Consider the following 18,384-nt stretch of genomic DNA (forward strand, 5'->3'; position numbering starts at 1 on the left):
ACATAAATTTCTTAAGTAATGATATGTCTATTCTCTGAAAAATAAATTAAAAGAAATCAAGTCAATTTTATTGTAATTTATTAAATAATAATAATAACTATAATAATAATATCTACTGAATAAAAAAAGAAAAAAGATCGAGAGAGAAAGAAAATAGTCGATTCTAGTTATAAATAGAAGATCATTGCCAAGGTTTTCCTAGAAGAGTTAAACGAAATTTATATCCATCTTTCCATCCCCATTTTCTTTTTTTACTATCTCATCTTATGCTCTCGTTACTCGGAAAAACTCGTCGCCACTAACCACCTTCTAACTTTTTAATCGACGACGTATACATATAACTAGAGACATCAGCTTGTCCTCAACTCGTTGTACTAATCGTTAAAGCTAAATTTTCCCTTTCTTTTTCTTTTTTTCCTTTTCTTCTTTTCTTTTTTTGTCTTCTTTTTTCTTTCTTTTTTTTTCCTATTTTTCTCGTATAAATACTTATCTCATTATCGTTTTAAAAAATTCAAATTAAAAAAGAAAATGAAACGTCAAAGAGTCAGCGAGAATAAGAGAGAAAGAGAGAGAAAGACAGGGGGGGAGATAGAGAGAGAGAGAGAGAGAGAGAGAGAGAGAGAGAGAGAGAGAGAAATAGAGTAAAACGCGTTGTTTAAATGTAAGATAAAAATTTAAAATAAAAATGTAAGGAAAACTAGGAGAGAGAGAGAGAGAGAGAGAAAGAGAGAGAGAAAATAGGAATCGAAATCGGATGGACCGAAAGTTCTTTTCGAATCTGGGTCAAACTTGCGAAGCACGCGATTGAAAGCCGAAGCACTCTCCCGCGCATCGTCTTGAAACGTTTCCCTTCTTTCCCAACGTCTATATGATTGCCCTTACGAAAAAAGGATTGCATATATACATGTACATATGTACAGATGCCTATATATACATATATATATATATATATATATATATATATATATATATATACGTATATACGTATATAAAGGTATATGAATATATTGTATGTACGTATTGTATGTACGTGTAAATATGAACACATCGACTTTATATATATATATATATATATATATATATATATATATATATATATATATATATATAATATATATGAAGGATGTTGCAATATAGGGTGTCTCAGAATAAGTAGGAAATATTTTAGGAATGGTTTTAGCGTATCGTCAAAACATTTAAAAAAAAAAAAAGAAAAGAGAAAGAAAAGTTCGTATAAATCTACCACGTGCTATTTGACTTTGTTCTCGAGTTTATCATGCGGATTTGATTTTTAATGAATCCCGTTGGTTTACTTTCGTTAAAAGTAAAGAAATGTTCGAAATGACCTTGCATTTGAATAAAATCCCACGGAAACGTTTTAACAGTGACCGTTTTATTCTCTCTCTCTCTCTCTCTCTCTCTCTCTCTCTCTCTCTCTCTCTCTCTCTCTTTTACTCTCTCTTTTTATATCTCCCAGATTTTTCGAAAATTTCTTTCAGTACTTTCGTTTCATTGAGTTTCATTAATACAATGAAATGATTATTTCGACAAAAAATTTGCTATAACTCAATAACCAAAGTCAAATTGGACGTAACTTTGCATTGGATGTAAGTTTTTTTTCATTTTTTTTCTTTTATATCATTTGAAGATAAACCAAACTAGCCTATAAGATATTTTCCACTTATTTCAGGAGATCTTGTTCGTACAAAATAAGACGTCCGTACGGGCGCGCGTGTTTGTATCTGCATATGTGTATGTGTGTGTGTGTGTATGTAGTAAGAATTAAATTGATGAAAAATTAAGTAAGTAATAGATTATAATAATTTGACGGGATATGAATTGCTAACCTCGTCGTGATCTTCCCGATGAAGGGCGAGATTCCTCGGGAAAGCAGGGACGCTACTAACGGTGAGTCCCTTCAAATCCTTCAAATCTTTAAGAGCACCAAGGGCGTTCAAGTTGTCCTTCAAGTTGGCCAAATTAAAATTGATACCTTGCTCCTTTAAATTGAGATGCCTATTCAGCACAGTCTTGCCTAACGCGCTCGCTAAAAGGCTGTTGTAGAGCTCGTTTCTTAGGATAAACTTTTGCTCGGTTGGAGCGTCGTCCTTACTCGACAGATCGTTCGATGAGTCCGAGTCGACTTCGACGGATGAATTCGACACGACGCTCATCGTGGACATCTTGCTGTCGCTTCTTCCACGAATAATTAAATATTTCTCGACTGTTTTTTCTTTTCTTTATTCTTTTTTCTTATTTCTTTTTCTTTTTTTGTCTTTTCAATTTTTTTATTCTTTTTTTTTCTTCTTTCTTTCCGCCGTATCAACGATATCCTCCTTTTCCTTTCTCTCTCTCTCTCTCTCTCTCTCTCTCTCTCTCTCTCTCTCTCTCTTATAACTTTTGTTTTATATAATTTTTAAATTCGTCAAGAAAAGAAACAAAGAAAAATTCTTTTTTCGCAGAAAGTCGAACGTTCGGTATCAAAGATTACAGCGACGAGAGCTTAACAAAATACCTGTACACGTGTATATGTATAGGAATGTATATTTAAATACGCTTTTAAAATGTATGCGTGTGTATATATATATATATATCTTATTTATTCATTCATTTATTTATTTATCTATTTATTTATTCATTTATTCATTTATTCATTTATTTATTTATTTATTTATTTAATTATTTGTTTCTTCATTTGTTTATCTTCGAATCGATTAAGAGTTTAAAAAGATCGAGACGCTGATTATAAGTGATAGATTGCTTGTACGAGTCCACGGCGGCGAAGGTCCAATTTCAGGATTAACAAATTTTCATTTTTCTATTTGAACGCGATGAAAATCATTTTTCCAAGATGATGACGTACGATTACCGTTCACAAACAACAACAACAACAACAACAACGTTCTTAATATTTATACCAATCCAAAATTATCCTCTTTTATTAGCGGAATAGAAATGAAATATATGTGTATAAAGAATAAGTAGTAACGAAAGATGATGTTGTCGTTGACGTTGACGTTGACGTTGACGTTGACGTTGACGTTGACGTTGATAACAACGACGACGATGATAACGATGATAAAGAAGAAAAACAATCCTAGGGAATTCCTTTTCACCGCTTTGGGGGGGAGGAGGGGAGAGGGGTATAGTAGTAGCCTCTTCTTGTTCTTTATTGCCTAGAGGAATTAGAAGCCATAAGACACAGTACGTTGCTTATTTATTTCTCTTATCCTTTTCTTTCCAGGATCTCTCTCTTAATCTCTTTCCCTCTCCCTCTCTCTCTCTTTCTCTCTCTGTCTTTTGTCTCTCTCTCTCGCTCTCTTTCTCTTTCTTTTCTCTCTTGTTATCTGTAGAAATTCGTCCTCGTATCGCAAGACAATTTACAGCTAATCGTATTATTACTATCGCTATGATTGTTAAGGGACTTAGTAAGACATTTTCTTTTTCGTCCTTCCTTCTCTCTCTCTCTCTCTCTCTCTCTCTTTCTCTCTCTCTCTCTCTCTTTTATTTTCGTTCGTTGATCGAACTTACTAACTTGCTATCGTAATAATCGACGGCAAATTGGTTTCACGCCAAATTCAAAACGCTTTTTCCTTCTTAAATGCTACCTTATAGATAATAATTGTTATATTTAATATCATTATTCTTTCGTGCATTATTCACCGACGACACGAGAGTTTCTTCGAGAAAGGAAGGAAAAAAAAAAGGTAAAAAAATTTGAATAAATTGAAAAGGAATCCAAAAATAAAGTGAGAGAAAAAAAAAGCTTGCGTTGCTTTAGGAACTTTTGCGCGCGCAGCTTGTTACGCATGGCCGCGAGCTTTCTAATTGGCTGGCTAATTAGCGCGGGAGAAGTTGCCTCGTTTCTCCAATCTCGAGTAGGAACACGAGGTTTCGGCGTGTCTTCGTTTTCTCTCTCTTTTTCTCTCTTTATCTCTCTCTACTCTCTCCCTATCTCTCTTTATTTCTCTCTTTCTCTTCTTAACCTCTAAACTTGTCGCTAAAACACGTGAAAAATAGGAACTTTGGTTGATCGCAGTCGAGATTATAATCTTCGACATGGACTCTTCTCTTCTCTTCTCTTCTCTTCTCTTCTCTCCTCTCTCTCTCTCTCTCTCTCTTTCTTTCTCCCACCCACCCCCTCTCTCTCTCTCTCTCTCTCTCTTCGTTCAATCTTCGTTCTTCATCGTTACGATTTTTCTTTGTGCGAAAATTTGGAACTTCTCCTCCAACGTGGTCCTCCTCCGCCTGGTCGGATATCTCCGGCGGCAGGAAGAAGAAGCACAGGAAGAAGAGGAAGCACAGGAATAAGAGGACGTAACATCGTCATTCAGTCGAAGCATCGAAACTTCTTTAATCCCTTCTCTCCCTCTCTTTTTTTACCTCTCTCACTCTCTCTCTCTCTCTCTCTCTCTCTCTCTCTCTCTCTCTCTCTCTCTGTCTATCTTTCTTTCTTTGTTTCTCTCTATCTATCTCTTTATGATCTTCTTCTTGTCAGGTTATTTCGAAGAAATATTCCAGAATAAACTGTCGGAGTTTCCGAATCTAACGGAACTAACGACGATCGTTGCTCGTTCCATGAAGATTTTTTTCTTTTTTTTCTTTTTTCTTTCCTTCTGTTTTTTTCTTTTTCTCTTCTTTTTTCTTCTTTCTTCGTTAAAGAGTATCGAAGAAAGATAAGAGGAGGAGAGGGGGGCGCTCAACCACAAGGCCTCTCGGCCGTTTCCGTAAACGTTCGACTGTCGTTCGTGCGCTTCCCTTTGAGCGCGCTCGTTGAGCTATCGCTCTTTGCTATATAAGTATTAGCGTTGTGTGGAGGGGTAATGTCGGCGGTCAGTCTCAGCGGGGACTTCGTTAAGCGCGTATCTTCGAACGAACGAACGAACAAGCGAGCGAGCGAGCGAGCGATTGGACGAGCGCGCGAGCACGTGATTTTCCCTTTTCGAGAATACGAAGACGAAAACGATAACGATGACGATGATGACGATGACGATAACGATGAATATAATAATAATAATAATAATAATAATAATAATAATAATAATAATAATAATAATAATAATAATAATAATAATAATGATAATAATAATAATAATAATAATAATAATAATAATGATAATAATAATAATAATAAATAATAATAATAATAATAATAATGATAATAATAATATATGAAGGTTATAACTGGGGGTAAGAATGAAAAGGATATAAGAATATATATGTATATATATATATATATATATATATAAAAGGAAAAAAAGAAGACCAGGAAACGGATATCACCCAAAAGGGTAGAAAAAAATACAAAGGGACACGCGATTATCGCAAATCACTTCGCGATTAGGAAGAGAACTCGCGCGGTTTCTTTTCTCTTTTTTTTCTTATTTTTTTCTTTTTTTTTTTTAAATCCGAATTTCGAAAATCGTATCCCCGAGATAACCGAGATGCCCGAGAGGGGGTTCCTTCCTCTCGGCCCTGGCCTCTCGAATCCTAGTTTCTTATGTGAGCGCGACCGCGCGACTGGTTGATGCAGTCCGCGGCGGAGCATAAGGAAGCGGAAGCTCGACGTTCTCTCTCTCTTACTCTCTCTCTCTCTCTCTCTCTCTCTCTCTCGTACTCTCGTACTCTCTATCTATCTATCTCTCCCTTTCGGTCTTTCTCTCTTTCCTACTCCTACCCGACGTCTCCTTCTCTCTCGATCGCCCCCTCGTCCTCTCTCTCTCTCTCTCTCTTGCTTTCTCTCTCTCTCTCTTTCTCTTTCTCTCTCTGTCTTTCTCTCTCTTACTCTTACTCGGAGCCAAGGAAAGGCGCGCACGCTTCGCCGCGGCCGCCGGCGTCGTCGACGTCGTCGTCGTCGTCGTCGTGGTGCCCTCCGTCTCTTACTTCCTTTTTCTCTCTCTCTCTCTCTCTCTCTCTTTTACTCTCTCTCTCTCTCTATTTATATATATATATATATATATATCTGTCTCTCTCTCTCTCGCTCTCACTTGCTCGCTTTCTTCTTCTCCTCCTTTCAGTAGTACTGCTGTCTTTCTCGATCCTAGTCTCGGAGAAGGTAGTGGGTGGTCGTGAGAAGAGGAGAGAAAGAACTTGGAGGAGGTGGAGGTAAGGAGGAGAGAGAGAGAGTCTTGAAGGCGGCGAAGCCGGAGAAGGAAGGTGGGAAAAAAGAAGAGAAGGCTAGACGGAGAGGGTGGCTTGGAAAGGAAAGGAGTGGAGAGGGTACGTGTATGTACGAGAAAAAGAGAGAAGGAAAGAAAAAGAAAGAGAAAGAGAGAGAGAGAGAGAGAGAGAGAGAGGGAGAGACGGCCGACGAAGAAACAGATAAATATAGATATTTTTCCTTCGGCCGAGCGGTTAAAGGGTGGGGGGTGCCAGAGGCAAGAAAAGAGTAAGAGGTAAGAGATGGGCGGGGGTAGGTGGGTGGTTGGGAGGGAGGGAGGTAGGTAAGGAGGTAGAAAGGGGGAGGATAGAACGCGGCCGCTACCCGCCCTACGACCGAATTGGAAAAATGGAAATAATAAGAGTCGCCTCGTAGGGGGTTGCATGGCGGGCTCGTACGAGCTTCGAACGGGAAGGGGGGAAGGAAGGACGGAGGAGGAGGGGTGGTAAAGCAAGGGTACGAGTTGCCGACGGATGGGGAGCGGGAACTCTGCGCAGTGCAGCATGCGCTTTGAAGCTATACTCGGAGTGAGAGACGAGATAGAGATAGAGAGATAGAGAGAGAGAGAGAGAGAGAGAGAGAGAGAGAGAGAGAAAGAGAGAAAGAGAGAAAGAGAGAGAAAGAGAGAGAGAGAGAGAGAGAAAATGTGCACACATCGATTGGGGTACGTGTGTTAGTCTCACGTGTGTTCGAAGGCGAAATGTGCTGAAGAGGTTGTAGAGAGTAAGGATGGGAGGGAGGGAGGGGTAGACGCTGGATCGTAGTCGTCGTTGTCGCGCGGCGTTCGTGTACGCGAAAAGGGGAAATTCCTTGATGGGTACGTCGAAAGCAACATGGCTACCACACATACGAGTTAAGGAGTTTTGCACAATCTTCGCATAAATTAACTCCCTCTAAAAGTTAAATGTGTATACGTAGGACGACTGTGTTATAGTATATGAGTAACGTGGGGACTCTATTCTCCCTTAGTAAGAATGTCGCGCTCTAGAGCTTAATAAAGTGTAACGTAATTACACTCGACGTTCTACAAGAACGACGACAACGGCAACGACAACAACAACAACAACAACAACGACAACATCATCATCATCAACAACAACAATAGTGACGATGATGATGACAAGGATGACGAGAACGACAACAACGACGTCCAAATGTATTTAACATACATTTTTATTCATTTGTTCTTCCTTTCGTTTCACGTAGGGATAAGGGACGAAACGGATTACGATAAAAGCATTATCGAGTGGAAGAGAGAAAGAAACTTACTTCCATTGTTCGTCCTTTACTCAATACTAGAAGCCGACAACTTGTTTTCTCCTCTTGCGCTAGAATAAATGGATCGTCTCTTGGAGAAGAGAGGAGAGACACGCATACAACACTCGAGAGAGCAGGTGTTACCGATTATGTTATACACCAGACGCAACTCCACGGTAGAAGAAAACGTGACTCCCCTAAACTCGCTAAGGCTTGTCTCTTTCTCGTAAAGAAAGAGGGTGAGACGGAGGGACAGAAAAAGACAGACAAACAGAGAGAGAGAGAGAGAGAGAGAGAGAGAGAGAGAATCCTAGAAAGAAGAAGGGTACACTTCTCATCCTTTATAACGGTGCGCACCCTCAATTACCATTATATCCTATTGACATGCAGATACTTTAACACTCCTAAAATAATCTTAGGAAAAAGCTTCGAATAGCCAACCTTATATCTCTTTTTTTTTCTTTCTCTCTCTCTCTCTTTTTCTCTCTTTTTTTTTGCGGTATACCGTTCCAATACTCGGTATCATTTGTGTTTTGGTTTTTCGGGGCGGTGCATCGTCCCCCGGAAGTAGAGTTTTTCGTTTCCTCGAACGATTGGCCCTATTACCGAGGGTATTTCGATTCACCAAATAGAACGACTACGACTACGACTACGATCACGACGAGAAGGAACCCCTTTTCTTTTTCTCCTTTCTCTATTTCTCCCTTTTCTTACGTTCTCTCTTTTACTCGAGTTTCAATACGTTCTTTTCCATTCCCTTCCATTCGAAACCATCACTAGTACAGCAGTCTATTACCGTTATTACGGTTTCAGTTGTGGAATGAACGCGTGTCTTCTAACTCGTCGAGTGAAAAGTCACCTGTTTTAGTTCGTTCGAAACCAACGTCTCGTCTCGTCTTATCTCATCTCGTCTCGTTTGGTCTGGTCTGGTCTGGTCCAGTTAAGTATGGTCTGGTCTGGTCTGGTCTGGTCAAGTCTGGTCAAGTCTGGTCTGATCTGGCCTGGCTCGGTCTGGACTAATCTCGTTTCGTTTCGTTTCATTTCGTTTCTCGCCAACCCGTCTTTTTCGTCATCTTCTTCTCCTTCTTCTTCTTTTTATTCTTCTTTTCTCTCCTTCTTTTACCAAAAACTCTCCTTCGTTTTGACTTTATCATCCCATGAACTTTCGTTAGCACGATGTCCGGGATTTTCACGAAAGTACCTACGCCGTTGCTCCTTTCCTTTGGAACATGGCCAAGTGCTGACAACTCTGAGTCTTTTAATGTTCTCTATTCTGATTGAATGAAACGTAATCAAAGAAATTGAACTTCTCTTGAGGTATCTAAACATCTATTCGTTTAACGTAGAATAAGAAGAAGAAAAAGAAGAAGAAGAGGAAGAAGAGGAAACGTCGGTGTTATAGCTCATTTTAGCTCATTCCGGAGATATAATTTATTATATATATATAAAAAAAAAAAAAACAAAAAAAAAAGAAAAAAAGAAAAACGAGAAAAAATGAAAACACTTTAAATACGTACGCGTAGAAAATATTTTGGAATGTTTCGAAAATGTTAAAATCGAAGGAAAATATAATTTATGATTTACTTCGATAGCAGTAATGTGATTTTAAAAAAATCATTTCGAAACATCGAATATTTATTATGGCAATAAGAACGACAATTATGAAGTAAGATATGTATGTATAAAAAGAGAAAGAAGAAGAAGAAGAAGAAGAAGAAAAATATTCGTGATAGAACAAAGCTACTAGATCGTAAAGAATGAAGATTAGAAGGAGTATTATAAAAAGCGGGATGATGGTAGTGAGGATGGGATGGAAGGGAGAAAAAAATAACGAAGTACCTTCGTTGGTAAAAATTAAAGAAGCGCTAAGCCCGGCGCTAAACCGAAGAACCACTTGTTGATCAAGTTGCACGAAGCGGCACGTTGGTTAGAGGTGGTAGCGGCACGCTGTGTGGTTGGTCGGAAAAGCAACGAAGGGGGATGCTTGCTCGGGGGAAAAAAGGAGCGCGGATATGCAGATGAGGGGTGGCCGCCCTCGTGTAACTAACTCCTAACTTTCTCCTAACGGGCAACACTCTGTGGTCGTACGCTCGGGACTGTCACGTAATATACTCGAATACCGCAAAATTTCACGATCAAATTCACGATATTCCTGATCACTGTTCTGTTTTATTATATTTATCTTGTAGAAAAATATTATCGATTGAGAATAAAATTTTCAACAAGATTACGATATAAAAAAAAAAGTATATAATTGATTCGTCGCTCTCCGAAATAAATGTACTGTAAAAATATTAATTTTATTTTTATTATTTTCTTTTTTTGATGTTTTGATTTTCTTTTTATTTTTATTTTTTTTTTCTTTTTTCTTTTTTCTTTTACTTTCTTGTCACCTCAGACTCGACGCTTCATATATTTATGGGATTATTAGTATTACATTGATACTTATTTGTTAATCAATGATATCTTCATAAAAATAATCAATAAAGTTTTATAATTAAGCAGGACATAATAGTTTTTTATTCGAATAAATTGTTTTACTCGAATTCAGAATATAAATATAATCAGAGTTTATTGAAAATAAAATGAAAAAAAAATAAACATAGCATTACGAAGGATTAATATGCATAATTAAATAGCACAAATCGAAAAGTAAGAATATCTGTTCGAAGGAAATGTCGAAGAAAATTAAAAGATAATTCAAAATTGAACTAATATCTATGATGTTTAAATTCATACTGATTTCAACGACGATCTAAATGTTCTAAGAGTCAAAAAAAAAAAAAAAAAGAAAACGAGATATCTCTAAAAAATGTACACCATAATACATCAACCCAAAATCTCGCCCTACTTATTATACACGTCTACTTTGTATATAATAACAAGCACTTAAAAATCTCTTCGTTTCAACCAATAAAAGTCTACCATAACCAAGGACGTTTCTACGAAGTGAATGTTCTCAGCGAGTGCCATTCTAACGTAAAAATGTTTTTTCAAGCTTTAAGAAAATTTCACTCAGTCATCCCCCTTATCGAATGATTTTCTTTTAAACAAAGTTGTATTACATATATATATATATATATATATATATATATATATATATATATATATATATAAGTACGTACGTTTTATAGTTCGATAACGAGTCGAAGGAAGAAAAACGAATGAAATTTCTTTCTAGATATCTGATTCGATTGTTGCCGACAAAGAAAAAAAGAAAAAAAAAGAGAGAGACAGAGAGAGAGAGAGAGAGAGAGAGAGAGAGAGAAATAGGGGGAGGGAAGGAGGGAGAGAGGGAGGGAGATAGAGAGAGAAGAAAGAAAAAAAAATAAAAAAAAAAAGAAAGAAAAGATAATAAAATAAAAAAAAAAGAAAGAAAGAAAGAAACGGGGGAGGAAAAAGTTAGGAAGATAAAACCACGAAAGACTCGGGAGACCCGGCCAGAGCTTTCGACTTTTCTTCTTCTTTCAACGTTTTTTCCCCTTCCCCGTACCCCTTCCCTTTACCTAGCCAGCATGCGCGCCAAAAAAAGGAAAGAAACGGACGCCTGGCGCCGGGACGTCGGCGACGAGGAGTCTCGACCCAGATATCCCGTCGTCTTCGTCGTCGTTGTAGTCGTCGTCGTCGTCTTCGTCGTCTTCGTCGTCGACGACGTCGTCGTCTACTTCGTCGTCGCTCCGACTTTTCTTATTTCTCTCTCACTCTCTCTCTCTATCTCTATCTCTATCCCTGTCTCTGTCTCTATCTCTCATTCTCTCTCTCTCCCTCCCTCTCTCTCTCTCTCTCTCTCTCTCTCTCTCTCTCTCTCTCTCTCTCTTTCTCTTTTATCCCACACTGTTGGAGAAGCACAGCCCCGGTTACATTGGGGTAGGTTTTTCCACCCCCTATCGTCCAATACTTTTGCGTTACATTTACCGAATGCCGTTCTCTCGTGCGCATACACCAACCTATCCCATCCCATCCCACAGCTTTCTATCCCCCATTTCGAGAACTTTCTTACGCGTTCCCATGGAAAATAGCCGCGCGCGATTTTAGCGACATACTTTCGGTCGGATTCTTTTTTCCCCCCTTTTGCTTTTTTCCTTTTCTATTTGTATTTTTCTGTTTTTTCTATTTCTTCTTCCTTTTTTCCTTTTGTATTCTTGCTTTCTTTCTATCTTTCTTTCTTTCCTTCTTTCTTTCTTTCTTATTCCTCTTCTGTTTTTTTTTCTCTCTTATTTTTTTCCTTCTCTCGTTATTTCCTTCCCTCTTCAGACTATTCTAGAAAAATAAATATCCATATTTTTCATGCATTACCATTGAAAGTAGTCGAGAGCAATTTTGGCGACGTATTTCGATCAGATTCTTCTTTTGTTTCGGATTTTTTGTAATTTTTTTCTTGCTTCCTTTTTTGTCATTATTATTATTATTATTATTATTATTATTATTATTATTATTATTTTCTTTCTTTTTTTTTTCTTTTCTTTTCTTTTCTCATCGATTTAGAAAAATAAATATCCGCCATGCGAGCCAAACTTTGTGATTTTTATTTGCTTTTGATGTATAACAAAAATAAACTTGTCTTCTCTTTTTTCTTTTCTTTTTAATCCGAATAGTGTCATATAACGACAAAAATTACGTGACCCTTCTCTCTCTCTCTCTCTCTCTCTCTCTCTCTCTCTCTCTTTCTCTTTCTCTTTCTCTCCCACTCTTTCTCTTTCTTTACCTCTATCTCTTTCTCTTTCTCTGTGTAATTCATAGGCGAACGCGCCGAGTAATAAATTAAGTCGGATATGATCGAAAGCCTTTGCGATTGGTTGAGAGAACCCCCATTTATTTTTTTTTATCGCACCAAGCAAATCTTTACGCTGACGGCCATGAAGTGGTTTTTGTGGATACGGCCATTTTGAATATGTTGGAAAACACGCGTGTACGACGCGTCTACCAGGGACTCGAAAAATATTAAATATTAATCATAACGTTCTATGTATGTATGTATATACGTATATAGATACATAAATGCGCACGCGATTTAAATGAATGAACATTACGTTGGATAGATTTTCATATTATTCGAACTAATTAATGTATAAAAATATCTTAAGTAATATATGTAATTGCTTCTCTCTCGATGAATGGATCACCGATTTAAGCTAGAACAAAATGATAGTATGTTTAAAGAGTGTAAATGAAAAGAAAGAGGGAAAAGTCGGCAAAGATTAAAGAACTTTGTTCTAGAAAATATTTAACGAGATCCACGCGAAGAGCTACTTAATCGTAAGGTAGAACACGAAGAAGAGAGATAGAGAGAGAGATAGCGCGCACGAGCGAGAAAGGGAAAGAAAGAGAGGAAGGAGATGAAAATGTTGGGGTGATTTCGCGCGAGTCGAGAAGAGGATGACGTCAGCAGAAGGATCTTGGCGGGCGAAAATACGACGACGACGGTGGTATGCAGAGTAAAGTGTTTAAAGGGTCGGAACGTCCTCGAGGTAAGGCGAAAGGTTGTCTGGGGCGGCGTCTAGCCGTGTCTATCGATTATCCTCTGTCTTTGTCCAGCTCGACCGATCTTTCGACTCTCTTACTCCTTTCTAGTTCCTTGCCCATCTTTTCTCTCTCTCTCTCTCTCTCTCTCTCTCTCTCTCTCTCTTTTTCTGTTTCTTTCATTTTTTCTTTCTTTCCCATATATATATATATATATATATATATATATATATATATATATATATATATATATATTCTATGTATGTATGTATGTGCATATATATATACACACAAATTTATATATATACAGAAATATATATATACATATACGTATATGAGTTTATATATGTACGGATATATATATACAAATCTATATACATGAGATATACATATACACGAATCTATATGCGAACGGATTTACACTTATACGAGTACATATACATTTACAGATCAATATAAAAATTTTGTATGTAGAAATTTATACACAAAGATTTATCTATTTAGATAAATAAGTACGTAATATAATAAATATATAAAATATAAATGGTATCTCTATCTTACGTTTTTCCCCTTAACTCTATCCTTTTTACTAGAAGATGAAGGCACAACCCCACTTTTAAAAGACGACGTAAAAGACGAGGACTTTCACCCTTTGCCAGTTAGCTGCGCTCGCGCGAACTCTTTCGCTCCTGACCTGTCGCAAGTGGTTCACGCGGCAAGGACTTTGGCCCTTTTTCTACTTCTCCTTTCTCCTTTCTTCTCTCTCTCTTTTCTCTCTCCTTTCTTCTCTTTCCTCTTATTCTTCTTCTCCTTCTCTTGGTTTTGCTTTCCCGCTTGAAAGCGACCCTTTTATGCGCGGACCTTCGAATACTTGAGTATACATAAGCTTTTATAAGTGCCTACGAGTAGTGAGATCTTTATAAATTATGAGAAAACGTTCTTTTCCACGTACGAGTGATAGCATAAATTAATTATTTCCTTATTAGTCCATAAATAATAGTTCTTTTTATCTATTAACACGAACTATTTTTCTCGTTGTTTTATCTTTTCTCTCTCTCTCTCTCTCTCTCTCTCTCTCTTTCTCTCCCTATCGTACACGGTATTAACTCCAAATCAATCAATATCGTGTTTTATTATTGTCGAAGAAGATGAAAAAAGGATAAAAGAAAAGAAGAAAAAAAAAGAAAAACGAAGGAAATAAGAAAAACCATAAGATCGTTCAGCGAAAAATATTATTTCTTATCAGTTCTAACGTCGATTATGGCTTAAGGCTCTATTGAAAATTTTCTTCAGCAAAAAAGAAAAAGAAAAAACGATTAAAAGAAAAAAAGAAAAAAAGAAAAAAGACAAGAAAAATGATCCGTCATCCTCGATGAAGGACATGTTTTTCGTGTAACCATTTCAGCCTACTACTACTCCCTTTGAACTTTGAACTTTTCCAGGAAAATGGATGTATTATCGGATCTCTGTGTACATTAAAGTCGATTAATTAATCATGTCGATTAAAGAGAAAGAGAAAGAGAGAAAGAGAGAGAGAGACAAAGAAAAAGAAAGAGAGAAAGTGAAAGAGAGAAAGAAAGCCTGTTGCATCGCGTTCCGATCGGATTAACCCTTGATTCGATTCCATTCCATTCGTTTCTCGGAAAAGAGAGAGAGAGAGAGAGAGAGAGAGAGAAAGAGAGAGAAGGAGAAATAAATAAAAAGGAAAATTATCTAGATTTGAGATGAGATCGAAGCAAACGAGACATTTCGTGGGCGTGTATGACGAACCGGTCATGACCTAGGCCGTCTTGAAGGGCAGACATTTTTTAATCGATAACTCATCCCCTAACTCCAGCGGCTTCTATGGATGGAAGGGTGGCCGAAGGGTGAGGAGGTCGGTGACTAAACGGGCGTTTCGACTAAGTCCGAGTAGGATCGTGGAGGCGTATAGACGACAGTGTACTTGGACGCTCTCATGCCAGCAGCCTAAATAAAGGCCCATCCCTTAAAGGGGATCGACTCGAAAACATTGTTAAAGGGGATGGAACCACCCTCGATGATATCTGTGAACGAAAACTCTTACATGATTTCCCTAAAAATAATTTGAACATCTAAGAAAGTATAATCTATATATAGATATATATATCTCAACCCCATTTGCTTGTTTTACGTAACTTACATGTGTTTACGTATATTGTATATAATACGTATAACGCGTATTCCATGTATTACGTGAGATTCTTTTTCTTTCTTCTTTTTTTTATTTTATTTCGCATAAAAATTATACATTTCTTTTCTTCGAAATCTTTATATAACTTTTTTGTAAAGCAACGAACAGCTATAAAAGTATATATATATATATATATATATATATATTTCAATCCTATTGCTTGTGATATAAAAATTACATCTCATATGACACATATTCCAATGTTACAACATGAATTTTACGTTTTTTTTTCTTTTGCGAAAATTAAATCTTTTCCTCTTAACTCTCCATAATTTTTGTAAAAAACTATACATATTTCAACCTTATTATCACGTAAATTACATGCGATGTATATTCCAATATTACATAAGAGTCTACAGTTAATTTTTTTTTCATTTGAAAATTACATATTTTCTTTTTTTTCAAAACTCTTCATGATTTTCTTAAAGAAATGAATACCTAAGAAATTATATCTATATGTATACATATATTTTCAACTTTGTCTATGTTCTGCGTTTTTTAAATTACATATGATTTATATTTCAGTATTACATTAAAGTTTACACTTTTTTTTGTCTTGTGTGAAAATTGAATTTTTTTATCTTTCAAATTTTTTATGACTTTTGTAAAACAATAAAAACTTACAAAAGTATATCTGTTAAATATATACACACACACACACACACACACACACACACACACATATATATATACATATTTCAATCATTTGCCTGTTAGAGTTTACTCTTTTTTGTCTCTGAAAATTAAAACATTTTTTTCTATCATCATCATTATTATCATCATCATCATCATCATCATCATCATCATCATCATCATCATCATCATCATCATCATCATCATCATCATCATTATTATTATTATTATTATTATTATTATTATTATTATTATTATTAGAACATATAATTTATATCATAATAAATGTATATGTATTAACCTGTTGGACAGACAAGCAAAAAACTTGAAATTAGATCTATCAGAAAACCGCTACTATCGAAAGATCGATCGAAAGCGTCGTCATCATTGTTATAAAACAAACAAAAAAAAACAAAACACGTACATAAGCGCGCACACATATACGCAATAAGAGAAGAAGGGAAAAAAGGAGGAATAAGATGAAAAAAAAAAAAAAGAAAAGAAAAGAAGAGAAAAGAAAAGGAAAGAAAAGAAAAAAGGAAAAAGTTAGCAGGGTCGATAGAAGGTACGGCAAATTCCCGACGAAACGTCAAAATATTGTTTTTCCATTCTTTCGACGAGCGACGATGGCGAGACTAGATGGCACGAATGTTTAGAGAAAAAATACTCTTCCTACGCTCATCTGTGTGCCGCGATCTGTATTTTTTCCCCCACCATCATCTCTACATCTACGTAGCAGGATAGCAGATAGCAGGCCATCCTGCTTGCAAATTTCGAAAAGAAAACATTTGCCAAAAACGAGAAAGCACCGAGGTCCGACGATTTCTAGTACGTTTCGAAGGTACTTTGAACTTTGAACTTTGAACTTTAAAGCGCGGTTCGATATCAACGAGAAAAAAAAAACAAGAAAACGTCGATACAAACGATACGGAATATCACTCTTATTTCCATTGTCTTACGTTTCGTTATTAATTAATTACTCATTATTATAGTTGATACCTTCGAAACCTTATAATAATGTTACGGCAAATCTCTTTAATAATATTTTCCAAAAGGAATACATATATTTTCCCGTTAATAGTATCATAATTAATAAATTTAATTGGTCGCAAACTTCTTTCTTTTTTTTTTTTTCTAACAAATCGAAACGCAATGATGTCGGATGGAAGAAAAAGGAAAGAAAAAAAAAAAGAAAACCGAGAGAGAAAAAATCAATCATTTTCATATAGAATTTTTAATTTTAATATTAATACATTACGTTATGTTAATTCATTATTAATAAAAATTGATCATCGTATCGTTAACGAAATACGAAATAAGTATAATAGTAATGGAACATAGTTTGCTAGTGTAACAAGGAACACGTTCGAAAGAGAAAGGAAAAGAGAGTAAAGGTGTCGCGGAATGAAAGAGCGTAAAATAAAAATATCACTTTCTCTCTTCTCTATTCGCTACGGTACGGGCCTGATTTTGTTAACGTTCCTCCGCATAATGCCGAGGGGTTCACCTGTTGCTTGACAGCCGAGACTGCACAGACGCACTTCTGACATTTTAAGTGGGTACTTGGACCGTCGGAAAAATACAAGTACGTACTAGACAATGTAATTATTTTTCAACGTTAACCCCGCGAACACCCAAGAAACAGTTGTTTCATCACTTTTTTTCATTTTTGTCCAATTCCTCCCATTTCCTCATATTTTTCAATAATACAATAAATATATTTATAAATTATATATATTTATTATCATTTATTATATATATATATATATATATGTGTGTGTGTGTGTGTGTGTCTGCGTATATAAAAATAAATAGATAAAAACGATACAAACTGATAACAATTTTGCATAATAAAAATTTCTATTTACTAAACGATAAAAAAAACCTACCTAAATTAATGAATATAAAATCGAAGGATCATCGACGGATCGTAAAACAATCTACGAATGATTTTATTTTTTCTCAATTGGAGAAATAATGTAAAAATAAGAAAAAAAAAAAAAGATAAAATACAAAATGAAAGAGAAAAAAATGCGAAATGTTTCTTATCAAGGTCGACTACCTGTTGCAACGAACGAAACGCGACGCAGAAGAGAGAGAGAGAGAGAGAGAGAGAGAGAGAGAAAGAGAGAGAGAGAGAGAGTAGAAAAAAAACGACTAGGACTTTAAATATTCTAAATAAAAATAATTGAAGCTCCGCGTTGCATCGAAACTGTCATGGGAAATGGCTTGGGGATGTTGTTTAAAGAAGAAAAGAATGATTATATTGCAAGCGCTACCTGTTGCGAGTTGGCGTGGTTCAATAGGTATGGGATAGGGTGGGATAGGGTGGGATAGGGTGGGATAGGGTGAGGTGGTGAATGCGAGTGCGGAATCGTCAATTAAACTAACGAGTGAAAAAATATACCAGTCGTTTAAAAAGCTTTCCAATTTTCACCTGATATCAAGCCTTAATGCTTTCGACGTGATATGATCGAAGAAAAAAATATATATATATATATATATATGTGTGTGTATGTGTGTGTGTGTAAATTTAAATAGAAAAATTCCAATAGATAAATTCGTGCGTTCGTAATAAAAGAAATTCTTTCGTTTAAAGTAAAACTCCGAAGGAAAATTTCTGAATAGAATAACTGTCTTATCCGATATCGTTATTAAATGG

At 36.1% G+C, this 18,384-nt stretch overlaps 1 protein-coding gene across 3 annotated transcripts in view; it reads right to left on the reverse strand.

The window, feature by feature from the left end:
• The window catches only part of LOC124432951 (zinc finger protein rotund-like), a 187,397-nt gene that overhangs the window by 118,027 nt on the left and 50,986 nt on the right, over positions 1 to 18,384 (reverse strand). Inside the window, exon 1 of one of the 3 annotated variants that reach the window (XM_046982338.1) lies at positions 1,848 to 2,321. The exons of the other annotated variants lie outside the window; for them this stretch is intronic. Coding sequence (XP_046838294.1) covers positions 1,848 to 2,183 — 336 coding nt within the window. The 5' untranslated portion in view covers positions 2,184 to 2,321. Of the gene's footprint in view, positions 1 to 1,847; positions 2,322 to 18,384 lie in introns of those variants that run through there. 3 annotated transcript variants of the gene reach the window in all.

Source organism: Vespa crabro, chromosome 2 (genome assembly GCF_910589235.1).
Source record: "Vespa crabro chromosome 2, iyVesCrab1.2, whole genome shotgun sequence".
NCBI lineage: Eukaryota > Metazoa > Arthropoda > Insecta > Hymenoptera > Vespidae > Vespa > Vespa crabro.